This window comes from Antedon bifida, chromosome 5 (assembly GCF_963402885.1).
Source record: "Antedon bifida chromosome 5, ecAntBifi1.1, whole genome shotgun sequence".
In the NCBI taxonomy this organism is placed as follows: domain Eukaryota; kingdom Metazoa; phylum Echinodermata; class Crinoidea; order Comatulida; family Antedonidae; genus Antedon; species Antedon bifida.
This window is the reverse complement of record NC_136230.1, coordinates 2887840-2907759: the sequence shown is the minus strand read 5'-3', so window position 1 is coordinate 2907759 and position 19920 is coordinate 2887840. Positions and strand designations below refer to the sequence as shown.

Sequence of the window (19920 nt, the reverse complement as noted above, 5' to 3'; positions counted from 1 at the left end):
TAGGCCGTGTAATTTCACCTTCGCAGTAAATTTGAATATCTTACAGCTCTTCAGAATTGAAGGTTACCTTGATGATTATAATTTATTATGAAAGCTGATGAAATGTAGATATTAATTCATATAAAAATTAAGCCTATCGGATGGTGTGACGTTAACATATGGCCAGTTGAAGTGAAAAAGTAGTTTTTTCATATTTTTCGTCAAAGTTATACACAATTCAAAGAGCGCGCACAGCGCTTCTACGTGCCAAATTTTTTTCCAAATCTTATATTTTTTTGCTCAATTAATTATCTTTCAAAATTGTCATCTTAAAGTTTAGTTTGATAACGTCATCATGCCAAAAAATTAGAACATGTGTGTCCCGTAATTTCACCTATGCTACACTGTATATAGATATACAGTATATACTGTACATATTGTATATGGCATATAGGCACAACTCAGCACTATAAGCATAAAATAGGATGGCATACATCAACATTTTCCGATCGTATGTTAACGTACGTGCATGTTTAAAAAAAAATTAATTTCAGTAATCTTTATCATGAGTTGACACTATCTTCATTTTGATGACGTCATCACGCGTAAAAACTTGAATAACGTAGGCCGTGTAATTTCACCTTCGCAGTAAATTTGAATATCTTACAGCTCTTCAGAATTGAAGGTTACCTTGATGATTATAATTTATTATGAAAGCTGATGAAATGTAGATATTAATTCATATAAAAATTAAGCCTATCGGATGGTGTGACGTTAACATATGGCCAGTTGAAGTGAAAAAGTAGTTTTTTCATATTTTTCGTCAAAGTTATACACAATTCAAAGAGCGCGCACAGCGCTTCTACGTGCCAAATTTTTTTCCAAATCTTATATTTTTTTGCTCAATTAATTATCTTTCAAAATTGTCATCTTAAAGTTTAGTTTGATAACGTCATCATGCCAAAAAATTAGAACATGTGTGTCCCGTAATTTCACCTATGCTACACTGTATATAGATATACAGTATATACTGTACATATTGTATATGGCATATAGGCACAACTCAGCACTATAAGCATATAATAGGATGGCATACATCAACATTTTCCGATCGTATGTTAACGTACGTGCATGTTTAAAAAAAAATTAATTTCAGTAAAATGATAAAAATGATCACCTATAATTCGTCAAAGTGACGAATTAAATTCTAGTTCGTTATTAATAACATCTTACATAATCCTGTTGTTTTGCATTGGGCCTTTGAAAACCACTCGTTATGATCAACTTGTTTATTATTTTTCCTAAATGGCTTTATCCAGTTAGTAGATGGTTCTTAATTAAATTTGTCTATAAAATTATTAGTAATAATTAGTAATATTGTTACAAAATCTTGGCATTCCCTAACACAGTACCTAATAATAACATGCCTTATAAAAAGTACATGCATTGCTAGTTTTTGATGTTTTGTATTGTTCCTTGTAGTTTGTACTGTAGGTTACATAACAGAACAATTGTATTGTCTTCCCATTCAATAGACACCCTTCTCTACATAAAACATAATACACCATACCCCTATCATAATAATGGTATAGTCCATATAAGTCGAGGTGGCCGAAAACGGCACCTGATCCCATAAAATATATTGAACCAGGCGCTCATCCGTTGTCCAGGGCTAGGCTAGAACCTGGCCTGCATAGGCAAGGCTGGCCTAGAGTAGGTAGGGTATCTTTAACACTATCTCTAGTAGGGGCCTAGCTAGGTAGGCGCGCCTACTAACCTAGCCTATATAGTACTATACTAGCTAGGCTAGGGCTAGTAGTAGGCCTAGGCTATACCTAGTAGTAGTCGCGTCTAACTAAGCCCAAGGACAAGGTAGACTAGTAGAAGTAGGCTAGTAATATTATACTTTAATAGGCCCTCTACTAAAAGAGTAGACCTAGCCTAGTCTAGTTTAGCTGTTTTATTTAAACCTATCACTAGCCTAGCCTCCAATATATCGGGTGAAGCCAATATCGATGCTACGATTTGTTCGATCACAAGATTTTTTTCACACATTTTTTTCTCGCACTGTACAATTTAAGATTGTGCAATATTTTTAAAAATGCAATTTTAATTTCCTTGAGAATTTTTTGAAATCGTGAAGAAATTATTGTATTAAAAATTTCTTTTGCTGTATTAATAATACCGTACATGCATATGATGTGTGCATATTACAGTATTTTTTTGCATCCTTTGAATCAACTATTGACATTCAATTTGTTTAAACTGCATAACATATACATAACATTTTTTGTAAAAAATCTAATCATCATTAGGTCAAAGGTCAAGTATGATTACAGTGTATGCGGGATGTAGCATCTACTCGTCAGCTCCTAGGTTACTGCTGAATCGCTTACATAAACGATGCTACAAGTCCACATTGCGATGCTATGCTACATCAACCAATTTATGTACGCATCAGACGCCAGTGCGAGTACGATTCGCTCCAAGTCCGACAGGTATGATGCACCTTGGAGGCTTACGTACCGCACTCTATAATTACATCTACGCAAAATCTTGTGGTGGAAAATTTATCTTGAGAATTGAAGATACAGATCAGGTGCGTAAATAAAGCCAAGAAGAATTGCTATACTAAGATTAAGAAAACAATTTTTCATTTTAAATTTGTTTGTTTTAATTTAAAACAATGTTTTTTGGTTTGTGTTTTTTTTTCATCTCACCATTTTTTTCTGGTTCTCCAGAAGATACCAGAAGTACATGTGGCTTCCCGTACATATTACTAGAAATAATGAATATTATAACTACTGTACTGTCTGTAATTAGGTGGTGTGTACTGCACCTATAATCTTTAGTAATCCATGCAAACTGTCTTGTTGTATATTGTATGTTTTGAAATTTAACTTCTGTTTTATGTTTGCTAGGCAAGATTAATGGAAGAGGCTGAAGAGAACATCAAGCAGATACTGACTTGGACAGGTTTATTGCCAGATGAGGGTAAGTCAAGTGAGAAAACTGTAGACACCCACCACTCATTGTAATACAGTTCATAGGCGGCACCAAGGTGGAGCACAGTCAGCCCGCCCCCCCCCCCCTCCCCCTAAATTTTAACATTACAATGCAAAAGAAGGCCAGCACTTTATTTAGACCCTGTCCTCCCCGTCCCTATTCAAAATCCTCCACTGCTATTTGTGATGTATGTGTCATGTAATGAAATAATTTATGTATATTTTGTTGTATTTTTAGGGCCATCTATTGGGGGTTCCTATGGACCTTATACACAGGTGACATACATTTTATTTATTATATTTTATATATTTGTAGGTCAACATTAAAATTAGGTTTGCGCAATTCACTGTGTACTAAAGTAATCATTATTGTTTTTACTCTTTATATTATATTATTAACTTTTCTCTTTGATTTTCAGTCGCAAAGGCTTGAAATCTACGATGAGAAAATCAATATACTTTTAAAGGTTTGTTCTAACCCTTACATAAATCTAATAAAATATAAAATAAAATCTAGGAAGGCATTTATAAACAAAAGTTTTAGTCTAAAGTAAAATCATCTCAACATTTAACATGAAATGGATGAGAAGTTTAGTAACTATTCAATTTACGTTTGATAAAATAACTTTATTACCTCAACTAGAATGGTTCAGCCTATCGATGTTTCTGCACACCACAACGACTGAATCTATTGAGAAAAGAAGCTTTAAAAAATAGGCAGGTTCCTCGCTATGACAATCGATGCAACGCACTTACAGCAGATCAGATTAAACAGAAGATGGAAGCTGGAGAAACGTATGTTGTCAGGTTTAAGGTAGGCTTTTCACTGGATTATATCCAATAGTAACAATTTAGTAGATAAAGGCTGTGTTAAGCTCTGTCTACACTATCAAACTTTATGCGACAAAACATGGAATGTGCCCATATATTCTGAATTGAAGTAAACCTGAATTTAATTTATTATTTTTCCCAAAATGTATGTAATTTTTTTCAGTAGCTACCTGAAGATGTAGAGTCATTTCAGGATCTTGTGTATGGAAAAACAAAACATGAAATTCACACCGTAGAGGGTGATCCAGTAAGTAGTAAAACCATTTATTTTTTAAAGAAAAAAATTTATAAATATGTTTTTGTCAAAAAAAATTACCAAAAAAAATGATAATAATAAAATAAAAATTAATTGGTGGTTAACTAGGTTCTTGTTTCAAATCGTAATTTTTCATTTATTTTGAATTTATATTTTAGGTTTTGATCAAGTCTGATAGGTATCCCACATATCATTTTGCTAATGTGGTAGATGATCACATGATGAAAATCACTCATGTCCTACGTGGTATGGTAAGCTCTTTCTAACTTATTCAAACACAATATTACCACATTTATATAGTGCTCTTTTATTACCATATTTATAGTAATGTCATCTATCAAAGTGTCCCAGTATAATGCAATGTAACATAAACCACATTGACTTGTACATTTATATTTTTCAGGAATGGTTAACTTCAACACCTAAGCATTTACTTCTCTATAAAGCCTTCAATTGGACACCACCAACATTTGCTCATTTGCCACTTGTTATGAACAAGTAAGACTAAAGCTGCTTTCACACTGCACCCGGATTCGATTTTGAATAAAAAAAAATATATCATGAAAAATGGGTTCATTAGTAAAGCATAGGATTGTTCACATAAAAATTGTGCGATTTGAATTCGGGCTCCGAATTCGTAGCGATGGATTAAGAATCTATTTGTTTCCTGAAATCGTATGATTTTTTTCTATTGATCAATCAACAGTGGGCATGAATTACCTTGGTTGACATCGGATAACTGATTTTGCGCTAGATATGAAAGCTTCTTGCGATATGGACGCCTGACCGAATCCGAGCGCAATGTCTTTTATACTTGATATCTGAACATAACAAGAGAGTGGGTCTTAAAATTGTTTCTAATTGTGTCTTTTATCTGTTACAGGGATGGAAGTAAGTTGTCAAAACGACAAGGAGATATATTTGTTGAGAAGTTTAAGGTAAGTTTAATCTGTATCTATCCTGAGGGGAAACCGCCCGTCCGCTCCACATCTTTTGTCTAAATTGGCCTTAAAGAGTGTTTCCATATTTTCATATGCCATTCATTATTTCACCCCATTTTAACGATTGGCGGTACTATTGCATTTCTAGCTTAACCATACAACAATTTATGTACTTAGATGATTAGACTAAATGACCAAAAAAGTGTTTGGGTGGGAGGATTTGGGAAATTGGCAAAAAAGAGGAAAATTAGCAAAAATATAAAAGTCGCTGTTATAATTATTTATTTATATTTTTTTTATAGGATTCAGGCTATTTACCAGAAGCTTTGTTGAATTTCATAACATTCTGTGGTTCAGGATATGAGGATAATAAAAGTATTAAGAATTTAAATGAACTTGTTCAACAGGTAATATATACATACTATACTTATTGTTGTACCATATACTAAAAAACAAGCCCACTGGGCCTAACATCGAATAATGCATGTAGTCCAAGATAACAACTCAATTTTATTTTTATATTTTTAATTGATTTGAAAGTTTAGGAATTAAAGATTCCCCCTAAAAAAATAATTTGTCTTAATGTGTTTGTTGAATATGCCATTTTAATGTCACATTTTAATATTCAGTTTGATTATAAATTGGATTAAAAAAAATTAAAAGAAATAGTCAAAATGACTGGAAATCAATGGGTTTTTGGTTGAATTTAACCGTTTATTTTTTCTTTTTTAAAGTAAAAACAATTTTTTCTCCTATGGAAGTGATTAACTTCATTAAAACTGCAAAATGGCCTATAGCCTATATTTTTTTTCTTTTATTAATCTTTATTTTTCATTTAGGGACAATACATCTTTAAGTCATTTTGTTAGTTTTTTTCGTAGCAGCTTATTTTATTTCTTTTATTTAGTTTTGTATAGATAAAGTTAGCACACATTCCGCGACCCTTGACATGGAGCAGCTAGACAGAATCAACCGAAGTCATATATGTAGGAATTTAACAGATGATAAACAAAAACATAAACTAACCACTGAACTAGCTTTTGCTATTCAAAACAAGCTAGGCAAAAGGTTCGTAAGAAATTGTTTTAAAAAATGTTTTCAAGGTTTTTACTTTTTCTATACTATAAGATTTAAGAACTTTATATAGATCATAATAGAAATGATATTCATATAAAATATGACACTTAAGCTCTTTCTACACAATCAAACTTGTTTGACAAAATATGTGTGTGATATGATGTCATCGTGTCCATATATGGGCACATCACATTTTTTTGTCACATATAGTTTGATAGTGTAGACAGAGCTTTAGGGAATGGAGTTGCTATGTCTGATACCCTTAATAAAACCTTGAGTAATATATGGAAGAATCAAACCCATAACCCTGGTACACAGACTTGGAAAAGAGAAAATCATTGGGATTTTATTGGGATAAAAAAAACATAACTATATTAAGCTGTCTACACTATCAAACTTTATGTGACAAATAAAATGTGCCCATATATGGACATAATGATGTCATATCACTACCATATTTAAGAAAATATCACTACCATATTTGGGCACATCACACTTTTTTTGTCAATAAGTTTATTAGTGTAGACAGAACTTTAGACTTGTCAAGTGTGTATTGATTTATTTCATAGATTATCTACACACCAACATCTGAATGTCAATCACGATTTTGTGTTAAAAGTACTTCAATTACGAAAGGTAGGTACAATGCATTACATAGACCCTGGCCCAGGTTTACTATATGAACCAAAATATAGAATTCTGCATTTTTAGTTGCGTACAAACGCGACTTTACAGCTCACTATGACGGTCGGTCGGTAAACACTAACTCAAATTTGTGCACGCGACTGCAGCCATGTATATGGCCTTGTTCTATTACTGTATATGTAAAATAAACAGTTCATTTTATTTATTCAACTTCTCACTAAAATTCACATACAAAGAAATAGACAAAAAACGCATTTAGTGAGGGATGACATATTTAATTCTGAAATAATCCTTGCATATCGGATTACATTAACATTCAGAACCTTATTAGTTTGGAAAGTATAGCAAAAAAAAAATAGGACATAGGATGCTACTCAAATTGTTCATTTCACTGTGTAAAGCAATCAAACATTATGCGACAAAAAAATGTGATGTGCCCAAATATAGACATGATGATGTCATATCACTACCATATTTGGGCACATCACACTTTTTTGTCAAACTAGTTCTATAGTGTAGACAGAGCTTAATATATTCATTTGGATTTTCAGAATCACATTAACAAATTAGAAGATTTGCTAGAATATGAGTATTTATGGATTGAACCAAAATTGTCCCAAGATCATTTTAATAATTCTTCTGAAATCACTGGTAAGCTTTTTTATATTCTAAAAATATAAACTTAATATACAGTAGAGTATTAAGACCCAGCAAAATGTCTCCTTAAAGGCCTATTTACACAGATGAGCAGTAACGATAATAAAAATATAGAACCTACAGTATGTTATTCCTTTTGACCACATAACGCGGGTGGTTCCGTTCAGGATAGATACAGATTCTATGTGGGACAAGGTACGCAGTTTTCTGCTTACCATTACCACTCACATTACATAAATTGACCTTTATAGTGGTATCCCCCAGAATAAAGAATAATAGGGGTGTTCCTTGAATAGGAGTGGAATTGAATATTAGTGTCCCCTAAATAGGGGTTGGCTGTAATGTTATCGCGTATATTTCCCATGATTTTTTTTCACAAGACCGTGTCCCCTTTTCCTTTCAGAGGAAATTCTTAGCTTGGTTATAAAAGAACTTGAGAGGTGTGAAGTCTTTGAACAAGATGAGATATATCAACTTTTGACGTCAGTTACCTCACAAATTCGCAATGTGAAATCTGCAGTGTTTTGGAAAACTTTAAGATTGGCGCTAAGTGGAAAGAAGGTAAAATAAACTTATTCTAAATAAAAATAATTCTCGAATATGTGTAGTTTATACTGTATAGACCCAGACTGATAATAATAGTTTATAGTGGCGTAACGGCTATGAGCGCTCACTAGCTAAACCCAGGTGCCTCAGAGCTTAAGGGGCCCCAGAGCATGAGCAGTCCATTGCAACTACCCAGCGTTGGGCGTTTGCCCTATGCATTACGCCACTGATATTAGCCATGACCAAATAGCAATATAGCCTAATGCATATAATTTGTACAGTATTTATACAATATGTATACAGTATTTATACAGTATGAATATTGTACTATGTTCACACTTTTAGATGGACATTTTTTTTTACGTCTTTTTTAGGAAGGACCAAGTGTTAAAGAAATGTTAGCATTACTTGGAAAGGAAGAGAGTATAAAAAGACTTGAAACCGCTCTCAATTTGTTGAAAGCAAAAGACAAATGAGTGTTATTATGATAACTTTCCATGGGTGGCGACCTGAGAAAGACTTGATTCCATTTATGTCACTGGAAATTGGGCGTTACCGTATGTAAGCCACTGGAGGATCCTAAATACTCTTCACCCAGGTGTACAAATGGGTACCTAGTAAGGTCAAGACACATCTGATTTCTAGCTGCATTATGGGAGTATGTGTCCATACGTGTTTGATGCAAAAAATGACAGGGGTAATATTAATAATATGTACAGCACTTATGGGTTTCACAATATTAGGTGCTTTATGAATCCAGGATATTATTATTATTGTTATATACAAATGCTGAACACTATTTTAGTACCAAAAGACTGAAAGTTCACAAAATAGACGTAACTGGATACGCTTTTAATGGATAATGGATTCCATTACATTTTTTTCCCTACAGAAGCGATTCATTTTATTGAAACTGTGAAATGGCCTATTCAAAGTATTTTTTGTCGCGTGTAATGCGACTCTACAGCTCACTATGTCGGTCGGTTGCTCAGTAAACACTAACTTGAGCACGCGAATGCAGCCATATGACCTTATTTAAATTAATCTTCATTTTTTATGTTTTTGACAATACATCTTTAAACTGAATAATTATATAAACTAAAGAATGACTATTTGAATAAATTTTGTTTTATCATGAATAAAATACACAACAAAATTAAAACACACATGTGTTTTATTTGATTGCATTTTTTTTAAATGTATATTTCCCTAATTATTAATTATTATTAATATTGTGTACAGTATTGTATTTCATTACACTAGCTGTGATCTGCATTCCTCTACACCATTTACTGCGTTGTTTATTTAGCTGAAGAGTAATTAAATATTTATAAGTTATTTACTTTGAAACACCTGGGCTTTCCCACCAGTAACTACCACTTCCTAATCGACATTAATAAACGAGTAATAATAACATAAGAATTATGTTGGTAGGAGATTTGAAAGCAGTATTTGAAAATACAGTGTATACCTTTAATGTTGTTTATAGTTATATAAAACGCGTTTAGGAGTGTTACTTTGCGTTAGTTCGCCTAGTTGTACACGCGATTGTGGCCTTATTTGACGCATTTTAAACGTGCATAATGCAGGTGTATGGATGGTGAGTATAGCAAATATTATTTGTCATTTTTAAAACTGTATTAAGCTGTCATGGTAAATCACCATATTCACTGCGTTTGCTATCAATTGTCTAGGCCTACCTACCTGCTAGTTGTTTGTATATCAGTTAATTTGGCTACAGTAATCTGTGGGTAATTTTGTAATTACCAAAGCTTGGTTCCCACTAGAGACGCAACGCAAGAACGTAGACGCAACGCAGGCGATTTGACCAATGACAAGCGAAAGTTTGAATATTCATCGCTTGTGATTGGTCAAATCACTTAAGCGTGGTTCCCACTAGAACGCAACGCAGCGACGTATCGACGCAAAGTGTTGTATTGCGTAATCACAAGTGGGAACCGACGACGCAATAGTGCTGCAAACATCGCAGGTTTGATTTCACGCAGGCGGGGGCCAACACAATTATTAGAAGGGCATTTCCTTACGTTGCGTAGATTGCGTTGCGTCGCTAGTGGGAACCAAGCTTTACGTGCGTTACGTCCTCGTGTTGCGTCTCTAGTGAGAACCAAGCTTAATAATAGGCCTATAGGTTCTGTAGGCTATTGTTTACGAGTTAGGCCTACTGTGCGAATTGACAATTGCCAGATGATAAATTACGTTTATTATGCGCCTGTTTGTATAAAATATTCATACATAATTTACCATTCTCCATATGTTTTTTTAAAATCAAACAGGAAAACCAAACTACAACGTCGACCGGCGTTTATAATAATACGTGCTCATCTAGAGAATGATTTGAAACGCAAGACAAATACCTTATTTGGTAAATGTTTGGCGAAAAAACGACAACTTGTGTCATGGCTCGACTCATCGATCAAGTGGATAATTTGGGCCATATTTACTGGTACTTTAATTTCTTTTTGATTATTTGTTAACGTAGGCCTATATTTCTCATAAATTTTTCCGTTCAACATTTTAAATTACTGTAATTGGTCTTAAGCAATTTTTAAAATTACCATGACGCTATGCCTAAATTCACTAAACTTTTATTGCGAAATTTGTTCAAAAATGTACCATGCACTATAGAGATCCAACTCAAAAGAGTTGACCAATCACAAGCGACAGTTCGAATAATCCTTTGCTTGTGATTGGTCAATCACTCAAAAGCAAACTTCTGGCCAATAACCTTTTTTTTAATTCTTAAACAGTTACCGGTCTCCCTTTAGTGTCTTCTCATCTTGAAATCGTAAACTATGGTAAAGTGCTAAGCCGAGAGTTTATAAAAGATCGCCTACGGAAGGACGGATTGATGTACCCTGATAGGTTGCCTGTCCCCTCCACAGATGCTTCGCGCCAACTCAAGCGAGTTGGTACTGAACTCATCAACTGTTATCCAGGCCTGTTCAAAGACGTTTCCAAACAGTTGAATATCACAATAACAACAGAAACATCTCTGGAAGGTATCCTCGTTCCGATATTAAACGAGTTATTTAGATACGGAATATCTTGGCCAAAAATGTTGGCAATGTTCTGCATAGCGGCGTCATTATCGCAAGAATGTTTACGACACGGTAATGGAGTAGCTATCAATGAGATTGTGCAGGTGCTAACGCAGTTCATTGATAAGAAGCTAGCAAAGTGGATCGCACAACACGGAGGATGGGTAAGTGGAATCACTCCATTGTCTTTCTTGAATTCAAAATTAAACAAGGCCAACAGCCATTAAGTCGCGTGCTACAATGCATAGTGATGCCGGACCGACAGACAGACCGACAGACAGACCGACCGACATAGTGAACTATAGAGTCGCGTCCACGCGACTAAAAACTGTCAACCAGAAAACAAATACAAATCCCAATGAATGAGAATTAGAAGAATTTTATTTTTCACGTTCATATGCACATTTATTCACAATTACATTTACAATATTTAACAGTATACCAAAAGAAGCGAGTGCTTGTCAGTTTGGTAACCATTTTAATGTTCGGTACATACATGCCAGACAACATTCAACACACATTATGTACAAAAAAAAGTGTGTTGACCAATGACAAGCGGATGCCTTAATAATGTTTGGTTCACACTAAAGCTTGGTTCCCACTAGCGACGCAACGTAACGCAACCTACGCAACGTAACGCAACCTACGCAACGTAAGAAAATGCCCTTCCAATAATTGTGTTTGCCCTCGATCGCCTGCGTGAAATCAAATCTGCGATTTTTGCAGCACTGTTGCATCGTCGGTTCCCACTTGTGATTACGCAATACATCACGTCAATACGTCACCGCGTTGCGTTCTAGTGGGAACCACGCTTAAAGACGCAACACAAGGATGTAACGCAACGTAAGTGAGTTCGTTGACCAATCAAAGCGATGGATTATTCGAACTGCTTACATTGCGTTGCGTCCTAGTGGGAACCAATCTTAAGACTACCACAAAAGTAACATGGATTCAAATTTAATCTAAGTATTTTCTAATATTTGGTTATGTTTTTTAAGTTGATATTTTATTGTCTTGTAGGTGGATTTTCATCGCCATTTTCGAAATTCTCATCAGAATGATGTCATATGTATAGTATTAGTATTGGTGTGTGTATTCGCTCTGTTTCTTGCATTTTACTGATGGACACTCACATACGCCACCAAGATACCTAGAACCAACCAGTCGTCACAAAATGATAACACGAAGGGCCACCAATTACATTTTTCCGTATACAATAGTATAACAGAAGACAATTTCATTTATATTTATTTATTTATTTTACATTTTGGAAATACTGACGCCGAACATTTTGCAATTTTTTAAATAGTTTATATCAGCTGCTGCTTTTACGGATTTTTTCGAGAGCTTTTCCAACTTGATCGTAAGTCCTTGATTGACACTGAAGTGTTTAAGGTGATGTAAAAAAGAAAGAATATTTACTGTGTAAGATTTATTTGTTCATGAGCATAAATTATGAAGTCTTTCAACATTTTTTGGTAAACGTCTAAATTGAAAACTGGCATCCAGACGCCGTGGAAACCTCCTTCATAGTGTATTGAATTGACTTGCACCCCAGCATTTGCCAGCCTGTTGGCGTATAGTATGCCGTCATCCCGGTAAGGGTCAAACTCACAAGTAGCTATCCAAGCCGGGGGTAGACCTCCCATGTCTTCTCTTAGCAACGGCGACATACGGACGTCTAATAAAACATCTTTTATATCATTCCAAAGTTCGGGATTGTCTGATTCCATCGAAGGTTTTGTGTAATACTCTGTTTGAAAAGTAGAATTCAGGATGACGTCATGATCAACGTACTGCATCAGATGTGACGTCTCCCTAAATTCACGTGACGTCAAGTTATTCGTTTTGACCGCTTCGTAAAAGTCTTTTCTGAACTCTCCAAATGCGTATAGTGTTGTGTATATGGCAATATCATGATGCGAATGTCGACATAACCCACGATCACTACCAATTATGGCCTGGTATTGCTGAGCACTCGGTAAATTGACATCGATTTGCTGCGTGATGGGGTAAATCAGAGCCTGGAATAAAAGATTCGGAACATTGGGGTCATCTTTTATGAATTGACTGACAGCTGCGCTTAGCGATCCTCCCGAGCTATCCCCCAACACCGCTACTTTGTTAGGGTCGACGTTATACTGATTCGCGTTCACAAGAAGCCATTTTGTTGCCTTCAATGCATCTTCAAACGCCGCTGGAAACTTGTGCTGCGGTGCTAACCGATAGCTGAAACAAAACAAAAAAGAAATTGCGATATAATAACGTGTTCGAATTTCGAATAAAAACTTGGTTCTTACTAGATACGCGACGTAACGCAACCTACGCAACGAAGAAAATGCCCTTCCATTAATTGTGTTTCTCCCGCCTGCGTGAAATCAAACATGGGATGTTTGCAGCACTATTGCGTCGTCGGTTCCAACTTGTGATTACGAACTACAGTACTTTGCGTCGACGTCGCTGCGTTGCGTTCTAGTAGGAACCACGCTTTACCGTAATCATGACGCGCCGACTACTCTACTGTCTGCTGGGCGTATAAAATCACATCTGAAAATCACCCTAGTAAAATGGCAAATGTGTTCATAGTATTATAACTATTATTTTTTAAGAGAAAATCTCACTTTACAGATGCTACCATAACATTCAACTCTTCGCAGATGCGCCTAGAACTTGCAAACATTATATCTGTAACAAGAAGACGAAAACAAGATTTACTAATGTTTTACATTTAGTTATCGTAGTGAATTGGTTTATGCACTATAACTCGATTCCACTCAGAACAACTATTAATATTATTGAGGTGTACTGTGGCCTCCGAATAAGAGATATTTCGGTGTAGGCCTATTTAATAATAATAATATCCTGGATTTTAGCACCTGTTTATATGGTTTTGGAGGGGACTACACAAAGAGTCCAGACTCTTTGTGTAGCCACCCACCCCCACCCCCACCTCCAAAACCATTGGAACCAAACCAACACATTTGTGATGTAAAATAATGGCCTACCTGAATCTCCCGTAACGAAACCTCCACCATGGAAATATATAACAGCTGCTAACTTTTCATCATTGTCATGGAGTATTGGTTGGAACAACTGGACATGAACCCCATCAAACTTTGTGTAAGTGACCATCATTGCAGATTTGTTATAGTTCTTTGGTGGCAGCGGAACACTGTTCGTTATGCGATGCGTATTCGTGCCGTAAAAATAGTTCGCATCGAAATACATCTATACGTGAACAATTCATGTTGTTTCAGACAATGCGTCAGTATAAAGCTCTGTCTACACTATCAAACTAGTGTGATGTGCCCAAATATGGTAGTGATATGCCCAAATATGGCAGTCCATATATGAATACATCACATTTTTTTGTTGTCGCATAAAGTTTGACTTTAGACAGAGCTTAAGACCGTCGTGGCCCTAGCTATACATTGACATGCACACTTGTTTCTTTTCACAGAACCGAAGACGAAGTTAAATTATTTTTTTGTTAATGGTTTTCCATTTAACAAAACTCGTGGACTCGTGGAATAGCTTACCATCTAATGTTGTAAAAGCTTCAAATTTAAATCAATTCAAGTCACTCCTCAATGATCATTGGAAGTCTCTTGACTGCAAGTTTACTTTTTCACGCTTATAAACACTTGTGCGTACACACGGAGCCCTAAGCATCTATATTATGATAGTTTTGGTTACAAGAAGACAGGAAGGGTCATATAAGCTATATTTAGCTTGTTAACCGACCCAATAACATCAAGCAAGTATCAAGCAAGTATAAAACAGCGCCGTGTGAATGTAGATTTAAACTGTAGGCCTATGCATGCATACAATGTTATATTTATGCGATTTTACACAAATTGAATTAAAAAACAAATAAAAAGCGCAGAGAAGTACATTCTAACTAGAAGAAAATATTTTCCATTACAAATCGTTTCGTCTTAAAAAAAAGAAAATGGACTTTAATCATAATCGCCCATTTTATCAGTTTATCTGACGTCATGAAAAGTGTATTTACCCTCTCCATTCAGTAAACCAGGCCACCTCTGAGATAATAGTATATAAATAAAATCTAAATAAATAGTAAATAAATAAAATTACGCTTACAAAATTGTGTATCATTGTAAATACACATCGACCGACTCTGAATACCCAGGGATTCTCAAGTTGGTTTGGTAGAGGAGTATAGAAGTAAAATGCTAAGACGACCCCAGCCGTGATTATAAGTGCTTGTAACGCCTTCATGGTGTCCTACGTGTGTGTGTACATACTACACTGACCACGCTTAGTTTTAAAACGATTTTATCTATACATAGATAATTCTGTTTGATCATAGTTGATAACGTTTTCTTACGATTTCCCATTTGTAAAAAAAACAACAAAATATAACAAAAATACAACAATTTTATGATTATTGTTAGCTTTAGTAATACTAATTTAAAAAAAAGTAACATATACAGTGGCGTAACGGCTATGAGTGCTCACTAGCTCAACCCAGGGGCACCGGAGCTTATGGGGGCCCCTTAGCAATGCCAAGAGGAAAAATCAATTCAAGAATATGTCGAAAAAGCTAAAAACGCCCGAGGCCTCCAGCGTTGGAGGGCCACTTAGGATTCCTAAACCAGGGGCTTCAGGTATCTGCGTTACGCCACTGTTAATTTAAAACATATATTCAAATTTTAAATCGTACGATTTTTGTTAGACAATTTGTATAAATACAGATAACTGTTGATTCAATATAATTATGTTATCTTTTGCAATTTGATTTCATTGAGTTGAGGAGTACAGTATCCGTAGCGTTGCGAAACCTTCCTATTGTCCTCACGTGTTTCCCATTGTTCAATTCTGTTTTTTTTCCTACATAAGTTGGGGATCCTTTTTGTGAAAGATAACCGAACTACTTCCTAAATATAACTCTCTAAATAATCTCTATCTCTCACTATAAAGTAAAAAGAAATTGCTCATGGGATTCGAACCCCATACATTGACGTGTAAAGTAATCCACTCGACTACACAGACGGCGCCACAGAAAGCGTTTGCATTGCGAATTGATAGTTAGCTCAATTCTTACGTCACACTATATGGATATGACTAATGAATATTCATGTTTATTTTGTGACGTTTCATGAGGAGTCCCCATCTTATGTACGAAAAGAAATATCGCAGGCCGCCTACACTTTCATAATGTATTAATTCGTTAATTTTCTCATTGATTGGTGGTTATTTTATCGCATAATAACACCCATTCTTTATTTGGGATTTATATATTCTTTGGCAAACACAATAAAATCTGTCATCATTTGTTCATAAACCACAAAATCTAAGTCTGACATCCAAACGCCATGGAACCCCTTTTCGTATTTTTTTAAGCTCACACGTACGCCATCATTCTTGAGTCGATTTGCGTACAATATGCCATCATCCCGTAGAGGGTCATATTCACAAGTTGCTATCCAAGCTGGGGGTAGACCGGTCATGTCTTTTCTTAACAACGGTGACATGCGAACATCCAATAAGACATCTTTGACGTCTTTCCACAATTTAGAGTTGTCGGCCTGTGACGTTGGTTTTATGTAATACTTCGATCGAACACCAGACTTTAATATGATGTCATGATCAATGTACTGCATCAACTCTGACGTCTCTCTAAACTCACGTGATGTCAATGTACTCGTCATGTAGGCATCGTAGTAGTCTTGTCTGAATTCACCAAACGCATATAGTCCTATGAACATTGCCATATCATGTTTACACACCACGCCCTTGTTGCCAAATATGGCGTGGTACTGCTGAGTGCTCGGTAGATTGACGTCAATTTGCTGTGTGCTTGGATAAATTAAAGCTTGGAATAAAATATCAGGAACAGAGCTATCGTCTTTTATAGACTGGCTAACAGCAGCCGATAATAAACCTCCCGCGCTGTCCCCAGCTACCGCGACTTTTCTGGCGTCCACGCTGTACTTCTTGGCGTTGGTAAGAAACCATTTTGTTGCCTTCAGCGAGTCTTCAAATGCTGTTGGAAACTTGTACTTTGGTGCAAGTCGATAGCTGTAAAAAAAGAGGAAAAATTTAAATACTATAGGGAAAGGACAACTTGAGCATCATACGTCATGTTTCTAGCTACTCTTTCGGATCAATAGAAAAGTCTGGCAAAGCGCGAAATTTTCTAGTTTCTTTTGCCTATCTGGATATTGAAGTGTTTCTTCAAAATACCAGACTAAACATTTAAAAATTTAAGTCTAATGCATGTCAAATTAGCAATTGAAGTGACAGAACCTATCTCTTGTACAGTAAAAACTCATGAGGCGTAGATTCTGCCATGCACTCGTGACGTCACAGCAATTTACGGCGACGGCTGTACTGTACGGCGAGCGCGCGCGGCGATATCGTAAATCTCGCGATTGGTCTGAAATCATATGATGTACGATCCCTAATACGTTGTTAAAATATGGTTCTCGGTCAAGTTGTCCTTTAAGCAAGACGCTTTTGACATTAGACAGGATTTTTTTTTCATTTATAGTTATTCCGCCCAATGGTTAAGAAAAAAACGGTAAGAATACAGGACTTTATAGGCTAAAGGTTGTAATAAAAAAAAGATAAACTAAAGCTTACTCTACAGATGCCACTACTACTTGTAATTCTAGGCACATGCGCTGTGTTACTCCAAACATTACATCTGTAATGAAACAAATAAACATGTACATCTTATTAGCATGGCTCCCTATCAATGAACTATAGTATTAGACATTATACATATAATAATCAATTCATTAAAATAAGCACAGCGGGGTTCTTTTTTCGATTTGACCTACCTGGATTTCCTAAAACAAATCCTCCGCCATGGAAATAGACAATAGCTGGTAATAATTGGTCTTCTTTGGTGGTAGGTAGGTTAGGTTGGAATAAAATGACACGAACACCGTCAAACTCAGTCGTGGTCACTGTCAATGAGTCATTGTTATTTTCTGGCATAGAAAACTGTAGTCGATTGGCAAACACACCTGAAGAAACGTCTGAGTATTTGGCCTCATAATACATCTGTTTAAAATCATAGATACAAACATTAAATTGTATAATAATAAGGCTTAACAATAGAATTAAATGCAAGAAAATTAAGAAAAATATAAATAGGTTATCAGTAAGGCGCCTTGAGCACTCTTGAGTGGCATGTGCGCTATAAAAATCCTGTTATTATTATTATTATTATTATTATTATTATTATTATTATTATTATTATTATTATTATTATTATTATTATTATTATTATTATTATTATTATTATTATTATTATTATTATTATTATTATTATTATTATTATTATTATTATTATTATTATTATTATTATTATTATTATTATTATTATTATTATTATTATTATTATTATTATTATTATTATTATTATTATTATTATTATTATTATTATTATTATTATTATTATTATTATTATTATTATTATTATTATTATTATTATTATTATTATTATTATTATTATTATTATTATTATTATTATTATTATTATTATTATTATTATTATTATTATTATTATTATTATTATTATTATTATTATTATTATTATTATTATTATTATTATTATTATTATTATTATTATTATTATTATTATTATTATTATTATTATTATTATTATTATTATTATTATTATTATTATTATTATTATTATTATTATTATTATTATTATTATTATTATTATTATTATTATTATTATTATTATTATTATTATTATTATTATTATTATTATTATTATTATTATTATTATTATTATTATTATTATTATTATTATTATTATTATTATTATTATTATTATTATTATTATTATTATTATTATTATTATTATTATTATTATTATTATTATTATTATTATTATTATTATTATTATTATTATTATTATTATTATTATTATTATTATTATTATTATTATTATTATTATTATTATTATTATTATTATTATTATTATTATTATTATTATTATTATTATTATTATTATTATTATTATTATTATTATTATTATTATTATTATTATTATTATTATTATTATTATTATTATTATTATTATTATTATTATTATTATTATTATTATTATTATTATTATTATTATTATTATTATTAAGGTGAGCTGTCTTGATTAGAGGGCCTAGAAGTACATTAAGGAAGACAATGGATCAAGAAAGGAACGATATACTTTACAATACAAAAAATGCAATGACTGTTTTCTAAGAAAAGTTGTATGGCGAGATAAGACAATTCAACAGAGATACATAAGATGCTGGTGACGTACGTGGTATCTGGTAGCTGATTGGTCGAAAGTGTTTGTTCTCATTTTGTAGATGTGCACTGATGCGATAAATTCTTACCGAACCGCCCTCTAGAACCGCCTTACCGGTCGTCTGTGTACTGTACCATTTTATGGTATATACATTAATTATATTTATAGTATAATATATTATACATTAAGTATAATAATAATGGAGATCCATACTAATGCACTTAATTCAAGGCGCACTGGTATAATCCAATTGTTCGAAATGAACAGGCCCCAGGCCCCGGTTAATTAGGGCTACCGTACAATAATAAAGGGTTGTAGTCTAGGCCTACTTACAATACTATGTATAATTCGTGTCAGACAATGAGTCAATCTGAATATCCAAGGATTCTCAAGATCCTCGGGCACTGGAACATAGAAGTAGAAAGCTGAGAGTATCCCAGCCACGACAATGAATGTAAGGATCTTCCCCATGTTGATGTCTGCAGTACCGGCGAGCGATTGGCGGGAAGAGAGACTAAAGAATAGACGCCGGCTATTAATAGTATAATGTTTGTTCTTTGGTGTTTGGTTTATGAGTAATAGATTAGCACGCGGCGTAGAACAGGACTATGTAGCCTAGCCAGTTTTTGTTGGGTTGGTGGGATTA

At 34.0% G+C, this 19920-nt stretch overlaps 5 protein-coding genes across 5 annotated transcripts in view; 2 read left to right on the top strand and 3 right to left on the bottom strand.

The window, feature by feature from the left end:
- Window positions 1–19920, bottom strand: part of LOC144842895 (large ribosomal subunit protein uL2) — a 174235-nt gene that overhangs the window by 43494 nt on the left and 110821 nt on the right. The gene's annotated exons all lie outside the window — the stretch shown is intronic.
- Window positions 1580–9083, top strand: LOC144841986 (nondiscriminating glutamyl-tRNA synthetase EARS2, mitochondrial-like). Its single transcript, XM_078698311.1, has 16 exons — window positions 1580–1696; window positions 2295–2578; window positions 2901–2973; window positions 3223–3260; window positions 3404–3451; window positions 3628–3798; window positions 3982–4062; window positions 4230–4322; window positions 4475–4569; window positions 4955–5009; window positions 5315–5419; window positions 5920–6080; window positions 6659–6725; window positions 7286–7385; window positions 7795–7952; window positions 8312–9083. Exons 2-16 carry the CDS (start codon window positions 2309–2311, stop codon window positions 8411–8413), a joined length of 1617 nt encoding a protein of 538 aa, XP_078554437.1. The 5' UTR covers window positions 1580–1696; window positions 2295–2308; the 3' UTR covers window positions 8414–9083.
- Window positions 9521–12196, top strand: LOC144842532 (bcl-2-related ovarian killer protein-like). Its single transcript, XM_078698981.1, has 4 exons — window positions 9521–9537; window positions 10232–10401; window positions 10706–11160; window positions 12017–12196. The coding sequence occupies exons 1-4, from the start codon at window positions 9521–9523 to the stop codon at window positions 12116–12118; spliced, it is 744 nt and encodes a 247-aa protein (XP_078555107.1). The 3' UTR covers window positions 12119–12196.
- LOC144842531 (neutral cholesterol ester hydrolase 1-like) lies at window positions 12415–14128 on the bottom strand. The gene is made up of 3 exons (XM_078698980.1): window positions 14002–14128; window positions 13618–13681; window positions 12415–13225 (listed from the first exon to the last, which is right to left on the bottom strand). The coding sequence occupies exons 1-3, from the start codon at window positions 14126–14128 to the stop codon at window positions 12415–12417; spliced, it is 1002 nt and encodes a 333-aa protein (XP_078555106.1).
- Window positions 16207–19768, bottom strand: LOC144841914 (arylacetamide deacetylase-like). The gene is made up of 4 exons (XM_078698209.1): window positions 19608–19768; window positions 17806–18031; window positions 17606–17669; window positions 16207–17041 (listed from the first exon to the last, which is right to left on the bottom strand). Exons 1-4 carry the CDS (start codon window positions 19743–19745, stop codon window positions 16243–16245), a joined length of 1227 nt encoding a protein of 408 aa, XP_078554335.1. The 5' UTR covers window positions 19746–19768; the 3' UTR covers window positions 16207–16242.